General features: G+C 41.0%; 1 protein-coding gene across 5 annotated transcripts in view; it reads left to right on the top strand.

Annotated features, from left to right (window-relative positions):
* The window catches only part of LOC106685731 (neurofibromin), a gene marked incomplete at its 5' end in the record, with an annotated part of 167,063 nt that overhangs the window by 92,933 nt on the left and 63,371 nt on the right, over positions 1 to 10,759 (top strand). For 4 of the 5 annotated variants that reach the window (XM_067046112.1, XM_067046110.1, XM_067046109.1 and 1 more), the window contains 1 exon segment: positions 8,412 to 8,540. In XM_067046112.1, coding sequence (XP_066902213.1) covers positions 8,412 to 8,540 — 129 coding nt within the window. 5 annotated transcript variants of the gene reach the window in all.

Raw genomic sequence — 10,759 nt, 5'->3', positions numbered from 1 at the left:
ATATCTAAAAGAGATAGCTTGGGTTGAAATTTAAAAACTTTAATACTAAATAGATAATAGAATTTTATTTAAATTTTATAATATAAAAGACTCTTAATCTCAGGGCGGGTTGCTAGGCAATCAGAAACAGACACTTACAATAATTACACTTAATTAAATTAATATCTATTTTACACATGTATATGTTTTTAGGTATAACAAAACTAACCAATTTCATGTACTCTGCTTTTGATGATTCTTGGTATCTTCTTTTCTATAATGCTATGTCCTACTGTCAAAATGGCTTCCAGTCCTTCCAATAAGCTATGTCTCTCTCACAACAATGGCTTCTAATCTTTCCCGCTTCCAGCCGACGGACCTCCTCTCATCAAACAAATCCAAACTCAGAGTATTTTTCTTCTTGGTTGTCTTCCTTTTTCAAACTGTCCACTCTTGATGGACAGAAATTGATGAGGACCTCCTCATCCTGGAAACATCATTTCTCCTGCGCGCCCAAACAACGAATGCCTGCCAAAAACCAAAACCTGTTTACATGATTTACTTTCTGAATATTATTCTTTAACACTATTTTTTGACTTCTATTTTTTCTTAAATTTACTGTATTTTCAATTATGATGGGAAGAGTTAAAATAGTTTGTATGATATTTGAATCTGCTCAACATTTTCAAATATTTTTTGCTCAACGTGTTCTACCTTATGATGCTAACATGTTCAAACTTGGGGAAGGACTGAAACGGTGTGTCTACACCTGACTTTCATTTCGAAACCATTTCGAATAACTATTTATAATAAAGTATATACAATAAACAAAACAAAAGATTGACAGTCCTCTTAAACTCTATTAAAAACTAAAACTAAAGAAAAACAAAAACAAAATCATGACTTTATACAATTAAAAAAAAAATGCAACCTAATTTATTAAGTACATCGCCATAATCAAAGATAAATTAAACAAAAATTAAATTACCACTGAAGAAAACATAACACAACAGATAAGTTGAGATGAGGACACTCCGGATTACTCTTGCGCAGGTGTTTCGGTTAGTGGGACTTTAAGTTGTTCAATATGAACTGTCCTGCGCTTTTTGGGTTCTCTAATACTCTAAATAGTTACAACATTATGTTCTCTTATTATTATCATCCTGAATGGTCCCTCGTACGGCTGTATCTCCTTACCCCTGTTTGATCCCAATTTTCTATGTACAATTGTCCCAATTTTTACCGTCCCCTTCCTATATGTGAGGTTTAAATTCTCCTGAGCTACTCTCCTGGCTTTTTCCCTCTCCAATTTTCCCCGGACTTTTTCTCATAGCTTTTTCCTAGTGATATGATTGTTGCTTATCTCGTCACCATCCGCCGCCGTGGCCTTACAGTCCTGCCGGATTCCACAAAGCCTGAAAAGGATCTCAAACGGCGAAAACCCCGTAACAGTGTGCACTGAATGATTGTATGCCGCAATTGCCTTTGGTATTTCCACGTCTGGTTCCAGTCCTTGGTCTATCAGGTACAATTGAAGGTGATCGCTCATCGTTCCGTGAAGTCGCTCTATGCCTCCTCTACTTTTGGGGTGTCCTTGTGTGTTGAGGTGCCATATCACATCCAATCTTTCGTATCAAAGAGTTGTCAAATTCTGTTCCACCATCCGATGAGATGCATTCTGTAACTCCGTAGAACTGAAACCACAAGCAGAGAGCTGCCAATACTGCTTCCGAAGGCCTATCTTGCACCTGGTGCGCCATTGCTGTCTTACTGAAGAAGTCAGTCATGGTCACCCATTTGTACCCCTTCCATGTAAATGTGTTGATTTATAAATCTGTGGTAGGTATCTTCTCCTGTCTTCCTTTAGGCGGACTCCTTAGATCTCCCAGCTTCCTACAGCTGCTGATATAGTCTTCCTCATTCCCCACCAAAAGTACCTTCTCTTTAATGCTTGCATAGTCTCATGGATTCCCCGGTGATTTGTCTTACACTGATGATACACTAAGGTGACTTCTCGTTGTTGTTCGTCTTCCAGAAGAGTATCCACCATCAGTTTGCAACAGATGAATGTCCTGTCCATTCCAATCTGTTCATCACACCTTAGCCGCTTGATCTTCTCCCAAACGGTTTCGTTGCCAACATACAGGTGATGCTTTTATCCTGGCTTTGAAGCACTATTCAACATTCTACAGATCTGGTCATTCTTCACGACTGATTGCGACCAAATCGTTATTATTTTACTTCTCCTGTACTCAATATGTATAATTTTGGTCATTCCGGTGGTTTTCGTCTTCCAAATAATTTGTTTCTTCTTGTCATTAATTATTTCCTCCATTTCCTCTATGTCCCCTGGTCTTTCTTCAGCCAAACTCTCGTTATTTGAAGATTCTTCCCTACCATCTTCTACTTCCTCCTGATTTTCCTCTCTAGGCGTCCATTCCCTCATGACACCGGACGGTTCCCCATTTTCTTGTTCCACGGCGTTCATTGTTATAGCTCAAGACAACCAATCGGCCACCACATTTTCTTTGCCGGATTTATATATAACCTCCATGTTATATTGCGCTAGAAGTTCCTTCCAGTGAGTTATCCTGGCTGATGATTCCTTCAGTTTTCCCACCCATTGGAGTGGTCTGTGGTCAGTATGTACCTTGAACCTTTTGCCGAACACATATGGCCTAATGTGATCAACAGCCCACACTATTCCGAGGAGTTCTTGCTCCATTGCGCTGTATCTACTTTCCGTCTCCGTAAGGCGCCTGCTGGCGTACGCCACTGGACGCTCTCTCCCATCGCCCTCATGAGACAGCACCACACCTAGTACATATTCACTCGCATCTGTGGTTATCGTGAATTGCTGATTCAAATCTGGAAAAGCTAGTTCCTGCTCTTGCTGCAACTTCTACATGCACCTTCTGATATTGTCCTCCATCATTGGGGTGACAATCATCTTCCTGCCTTTCTTGAGTAGGTTGTTGAGTGGAACGAGATACTCTGCCATTTCTGGAACAAACCTCCTGTAATAATTTAGAATCCCTAACAACCTCCTTCAACGTGCAGTAGTCACTCTCTGGGTACGCTCCTCAGAACTCTCCTTGTGTTCTACCTGCTTCTCCTTTTCGTCTCCAAGTCCTCCTCTTGCCTTGCTGGCTATCCTCTCGCTCATAGTCTCCTGCTTCTATTTCTGTCTCTGAGGTCTCGGACATTTCCGTGGCTTCATTCATTGATCCGTTCGTCCTTCGAGATTCCCCTGCTCCATAGTCTCTATCCATTGACCTCCATATCATATAGGGACACTGTCGAGCAATATGTCCCTCTGTCCCACATTCAAAACATCAGGTGCGGGGACATTGTACTACGAAGTGTCCAGTTTTACCATACCCATGGCACTTGCGGTCCTCCTGCCGACCATTTTTTCTGGTTTAGCTTGGCTCCTTCTCCAAGGGTTTGGCGTGTTTCTTGGCCGATGATATTCCATCCGAGTCCACCCCGGCTCCTCTGCTTCCATTTGGGTCTCCACCTCTATAGCGTTTATCTATGAGATCTTGAGCAATTTCCATAAACAAGTACTCTCTTGCAAATCCCTCCTTTTTACCCAGCTCTTTCACCAATTGAATCCTTAGGACCGTGGACAGGAATTGCATACGACCCTATACCTGGATCGTTTCCATCATCTCACTTAGTTTATCAGCAATTCTGTTGTAGCGTGCCAATAATTCCGCAGAATACTTTTTTTTTCCCTCTTCCTGGCATTGCTGCCATACGGGGTTCAACAAAACAGTGGGGTAGTGTGTTAGGATTGCGCCACTGCTGCCAATAAACATCTTTTTTTTTGTTTTAAAACTTTATTTCCGTAAATATATACATAATTAATGGTGGGACCATTTAATTTTTTTGTGGGAAAATTTTACCTTTTACTAAGGTAACTACTCACGAGGGAGTATAAGTTGCTGGGGGTGTCGAACTCCTGCAACTGCTGGAGTACGTGCGGCCACCAAACACTATCAAAGGCGGAGGATATGTCAAACAGTATCATCAAGACATATTTCTCCGCCCTCCCTTCTACATCCTCACACACTTTCAGCAGCACATCTGTTGTTCCCTTGCCACGGGTTGAGCCGTATTGCTGTGGGTGACTCGCAGCACTAAGGACTGGTCTGAGGCTATGCACTATCATATGTTCCAGGACCTTGCTGATTACAGGGAGAAGGCATATAGGCTGATAGGCCTTCGGCGATTCCTTATCCTTGCCTCCCCCTTTGTAGAGCAGTTTCAAGTTTGCAATCCTCCACCTGCTCGGAAAGTACCCCTTATCCAAGCACTCGTTGAAGATTTCCAATAGTTCCACCTCGATATATGGGGCACTGTTCCTAAAGATTGCAGCGTCCAAGGCGTCAAGTCCCGGAGCCCTCCCATTCTGCCCTGTCCACAGCAAGATGTAGGCGGGCATAGTTCGGTACCTGGTGGGTATGACGTGGTGCGGTATGACGGATCATCCCTGGGGCATGTATAGTCAATATACATCATCACCGTTTCTTCCAGGGTGGTTGGTTGCCTGGGCCCCTCCAACTTTGATGGCAGCCATCATCTGTATTGGCTTCACCTTGCCCAGCGCTACCCTGTACGGGATGCCCCAGGGATTCTTCTCCGACTCCTCGACGATGAACTTGTTCCAGGACTTCTTCTGATGACGCACGCCGTTTCGGTATACCTATACCCTATGCTTGTTTTCCTCTCGGAATGCAGCTCTCCTCTCTTAATCTCTGCACTACCTGTACCTGCTCCTGTACTCTCTCTTCAGCTGGCGTCCACCATGGGACCGGACGTGCTCTCGCCCTAAGGCACTGGAAGGTAATATTGGTCGCTTGGGTGATGGCGACCGTCAGGGTTGCCACTCTGTGGTCAATTCCTGACAATTCCTCCATTGGCGCCACCTCCTCTCATTCCACTATCCACCAATATCTCCTCCAGTTCACTGGAGAAGGCTCTCCAGTTCACCGATCGGTTCACGAAGCCCCTTTCCTCCGCTAGGGCTCGCCTTCGTCCTCCACTACACTGACACCTAGCCACGCTTTCTTCCACCAGTCTCCCTCTGGCGTCTGTGCGAACTGAACCCCAGGTCGTGCTCCTCAAGTTGGTGTCGGAACAGACTATCGCATTATAGTTCTTGAGTATGACAGCCTCCACAGCAGCGATACTATTGTTGATATCTTCGTTGTTCATTCTAGGCGTCATGTACGACGAAACAAGGGCGAAGGAGATCCTTCCCCCTCCACCATCCTGTCGTGTTGGCTGCGGACAAGTTCATCAGGGCGAGCCTCACTGACTGGTGGACTTCCACCACCCACGCCTGTCCCATTCTAGAAGTCTCTTTGCCTGGTCTGCACCCTCTGTCCTTATCAGGACCGCGTTACCATTGGTGACTCACCATTTTGGCAGAGGCTCCTATCTGCTTCAGTTCCTCTTGGGACGGGAGCTGCTCGTGGACTCTGCTCGGAGACCACCCTTCCGCGCTGCCTTTGACTGTCACATAAGTGGCAGTCTCCTCTGCTTTTCTAGGTACCTGTGGGACACTAGCAAGAACTCCGGCGAATGTCAGCTTGCCCTTCTCCTCTTTTTGCTCCTCCTTCCCTTTCTTCCTCTTCACCAGGACCCAATCCTCCTTGCCAGCATCGTTCTTCGCTTGGGCCCGGGACCGCCCTATACACCTCTTCATCCTCACTGGAATCCTCCTTCATGTTCCTTCCCCGGCATATGGGGTTCTCACTCCCTTTCAGGGGCATTGGAGCCGGGGCAGTGTCATGACATTTTGGTACTGGTGGCTCCTTTCTACTTTTGGGTTCTTTCCGCTGTGGGATCTTCTTTCGTGGCTTAGCCTCGCTGACCATTTCAAATGTGGGAGACGCCTCACTCCCATATCCCTGCAGGGCTTCCCCCATCGTCTTCACTATTCCTGAAGCCACCATTTCTGCTATCTTATCTGTAATTATACTATATAGCTGGTCGGTGTATAGGGTTTCTTGGACCACCTCCCTAACTATACCAGGGACGGAGTGCTATTTGGCCTCTAGCCCTACCACAATGTCCCTGATTTCTCATATTTTCTGGTTTATGTGCTCCTGGTTCTTGATGGTGACCTTAATAATACAGTCAGGTACCTCCTGATCCCGTCAGCTAGGATCCTGGCTCTCTCCGAGGGACTGTCTTTCAAAAAGGAGGAATTGTCAACTCTAGCCCTCTTTTCCCTCTTTTCCTTGAGGCTCACTCGCCTCCCCACACTCGCATCTGTCATCGGAAAGTCCGATCCGGACATTGAGGGTTCATCCACATCCTTCTCGACCATTAAATTCTCCTTCGATGGTCACCTACTTTCTTTATCGGGCGTTAAATTCACCGACAAGTCCATCGATGACCCTTTTCCATCTTGGTCCACCGTTTAAGTCTCCGGGATTTTCAAACTTCTCTCTTCATATCCGGCCATGATATGGGAAGGAATATTTCAGAAGGAATATTTCCCAGAAGGAATATTTCAACTTCCCTTGATTATAGACCTTCCCTTCTTGGGCAAAGTGCACGGGGCGACACTACTCCAGGCAACTCACTCCAACACCCAATTTATCTTATAACTTTAAAAATCTATAACGTACCCTACGGTCCACCGATTGGGGTCATGTATGTAGGTATTCGTTTTTTTTTCAGCTTTTCGTGCTCTATACGATTATCTACTGCACGATGTGATACAATGACTTTTTTAAGGTCACTTGGGGTGAAAACCACCTCATGGTCCCACTCTTTCCTTAATTACATCAAAACTGCTCGGTGAAATTTGTTCAAATTTCACTCTGCACTAAAACACTTCTGTACCAACGTGTTGACACACTTCTGTTCTCAAAAATATCCCTACAACTACTTTAAAAACACTTCGAAAACTTTAAATCACTCTACACACGTCCTCTCTACTTGGCAGTCAGTAGACAACTTCCGCAGCATACTTTTTTTTTTTTTTGTTCCCCTTCCTGGCACTGCTGCCATACAGAGTTCGGCAACAGTGGGGTAGTGTGTTAGGATTGCGCATGCCACTGCTGCCAATAAACATCTTCTGTTTTTTTTTAATCTTTATTTTCATAAATATTTACAAAATTATTTGGTGGAACCATTTACTTTTTGGGAACAATAATTATTTTTAAAACGCGGTACAGCCCAGCACTCGATTGAGTGCCTTAAGATGGGGCTGGTTTCGGTTTCTTTGTTTCTCTAATCATCATGAATATGTCCTCTTCTGGGGTACACTGTTCTCTTCAGAATGCCTTCTTTAATTGCTCCTTGATAACTCTCTAAGGGGTCTCTTTGTCTGCCTGAATCTGATTTAGGATGCTCCCCTTCACTCTGCAGATGACCGCTGCTTTTAGTGCCTCCACATCTTCACTATTGAGTAGATTTTTGATAGACTTTGCTTTCGATTCGGCTTATTAGTCGGTCACCCCGCTTTATAAAGTGGCTCAGTTCTCCTGTTTCCCCCGTAAACCGTTTTAGGTCAGAAACAGCCTCCTCAAGACTTGGGCGGTTCCAGTGCGTACTTTGATCCACTCTAGTGTTGTTGGGTGTGATTCTTCAAGAGAGACTGGTAGTGGAGGAAACTCTGGGGGTTGGAAGATTCCCCTCTGTGGGAGGTAAGTTCTCGACCCCATTTTTTAAAGCTTCCAGGTTCAAGACTGCTCGTCTAACAATATAAAAAATTGAAGATGACAAAATAACAACAAAAAAATGAAGTTCCTGGGTTTCGGCACCAGTTAAGCATTTGTGAGCTCATAAAATAAAAAAGAGAAAAGGGAGATAGAAATGAACAACTCACTTGTTACTGAAAGACTGACTTTTATTGTGTTCCATACCTCTATATATACATCTTATCATCTCAGCTGATCTACTCATTGAAATAAAATCAGAAAGGGAAGAGAGGATAACCTAGCCCTGGAGTAAGTCCACCTATCAATACAATTCAACTATCATCATCAATGTCATACAATCATAGACCCATTATTCAAAATTAACTAATACACCTATTGTTTTGACCATCCCCTACTTCAACTGTAGTTTATATAATAGCTTTTTTGTTTAAATTAATTATGTTTTATTTATCACTATTTTATACAGTCCACTACAATTAAACCAGGAATTAATTGTAATCAAAAGTGAAGGAGTGCCTAGCATTAGGTTGAAGGCACACTTCATACATATATATAAGTTTCTGTCGATATAATGAATAATTCCCTACCTTGATACTTAAAAATAGTATTCTTAAAGATTTCTTTATAATAAAAATGTTTTATAGTTGCATATATGTACAAATTTATAACTTACAGTAATTGCAATTCTTGTATTGATATACATTAAAATGACTTTAAATTTATTTCTATACATCAACTCTGTTTTAGTCTCTTACCCTGAAGAGTAAGGAGTCAGTACCAAAATTTAAGGAGCGTAATGAAGAAATTCCTGGTTATAGAGCCCTTCTACTTTGGATGGTCAGGCTTATTCATGCTGATCCTATGCTAATGCTAAATGTAACTATTTAACTTTTTAAAAATATATGTATATTTTTAATTGTCCTGTATTTATATACAGTAATACAAAACTTTGTCTCTTATTAAAATGTTATTGTATGTACAAGTAAGCTTTAAAAGAGTTCTTTTTTTTTAATTAGAGCTTTATTATATAAAAATAGAAACAAATTGATTCATCATAATGTTGTGTGTACTCATAGGGGGTGGCGTAAAATAAGCCATTTATTAGTTTCCAATGAGTTTTTAGCTGACACTGCAATCTGTGCCCAAGCATTATCGTGTCTCTGCTCATATAATGGCCATTTATCCTTCAATGCTCAATTGTAGTTCATCAAGATTCCATGTGATGGTTTCATTTGGTTTTAGAAGCTCACTCAACTGGCTGATCCTACTAAATCCCAGTCATAAGCTTTGATTCATGTACATAAGTCCTCACTATGGAGTTTGATGCCTGGCCAGATGTATGATTTATTTTACTTAAGATTGTTGTTATGAATCCAATTTCATCTCCAGTTACAACTTTATGCAAACAACCCTTTCTCTTTTTCCTTTGAAGTAGCTATTTGCTAGTGAAAAATCTCCTTTCCACATCTCTTGGTCTAAATATGAATATTATTTCTGTATAGGAAGATGGTCAGGGTTGCGGTCAATGGAGAAACAAAAATAGTTGTAAACTATTTTTGTTTCTCCTTTGACCATCTTCCTATACATCAATTTTTACAATCAACTATACATATATATATGAATATTATTTCATTTCTTTGATTTTGGACCATTGCCATTGGCTTTCAACTGTAATAAAATTGATTATCAAGTCACTCCTAAAGATTTTGTGAGTTCTTGCTTTTTGAAAGAAGTCATGCAATGGTGGATGAGGGAATTAATACTTAAAAGACTGCAGGAAAAAATATGTACTCAATACCAACTCTGAGGTAACCTTATGTTTGGAATCTGGAAAGCCTATAAAGCATTATGAACAGTTCAAGCTGATACTTTTGAAAGACTTAATGAATATTTGTACCTCAGATCCCTTGTAAACACCCTCAGTAATGTTTCAGCTGAAGTAAAAAGGAGCCTTTTGTTGAACAGAGCCTTTTTTTGGGTAAAAGAAATATATGACATGGCTACACATTCAAATCTTTAGAGCCTTTTTTAAAAAGACCCTTATCAGGCCTAAATTTTCATATAGTATTGAAATATAGACCATATCCATGAAAGAAGTATAAACATCGCCAGATAGTAGGAGGGAGAAGAACTCAAGAGGAGAGTGTCGGCTGAGGGGCAACTGTAAAATAATGAGTCACAATCTATGAGGAAAACATGGCAGTTTGCCATGTATAATCAGGACAAGAGGAGTGAGGTGTGTGGTCATTGGTAGTTCTAACATCATTGCGAGTTGAGAGGTGATTCCCTCAGTCAGTTGACATCGAAATAACAGCTGACTCAGACCATAACTCCCCCCCACCAGTTTACGAACAATCCTCGTAAACTAATACTATATAATATAATAACATAGAAAACAAGAACAATAAAAAAAAATTATTTGCAATAAAAACAAATCCTATATACTGTAATAATTTTATTTTTTAAAATTAAATAAAAAGAATTTTAATTCTTTTTTAAACTAAATTCAAATAGAAAAGATAATTTGGGTTCAAATTAAGAACTTTACTATCAAATAGATAATAGAATTTTATTTAAATTTATAATATAAAAAGAGACTCTATATCTCAGGGCGGGTTGCTAGGCAATCAGAAACACAGGCATTTACAATAATTACAATTAATTAAATTGAAATCTATTTTTACACATGTATCTATTTTTATGTATAGCAAAACTAACCAAGTTCACAATCTTCTTTTGATGATTCCTGGTATCTTCTTTGTTCTTAATGTTATTGTCCTAGTGTCCAAAATGGCTTCCTACTCTTGCTGGACAGAAATTCATGAGGACCTCCTCATCCTGGAGACATCCTTTCACCTCCGCGTCCACACAAAGAATGCCCCCTCCAAAACGAAAACCTGCCTCGAGGTTACATGTAAATATCGATTGTCGCACAACAGTTAGGGATTTTTTCAAATGATTTACTTTCTGAATATTTCTTTTAAAATTTTTTGAGGTTTATTACTTCCACCATTTTCAATAAATTATTATTTATTTATTCATTAACAATTGTACAACGTTTCGGGACCACTGTCCCATATTCATGCACTATAAAA

This window comes from Halyomorpha halys, unplaced genomic scaffold (assembly GCF_000696795.3).
Source record: "Halyomorpha halys isolate HHAL.00 unplaced genomic scaffold, Hhal_1.1 Scaffold727.1, whole genome shotgun sequence".
NCBI lineage: Eukaryota > Metazoa > Arthropoda > Insecta > Hemiptera > Pentatomidae > Halyomorpha > Halyomorpha halys.
This window is presented reverse-complemented; position numbering and strand designations above follow the sequence as displayed.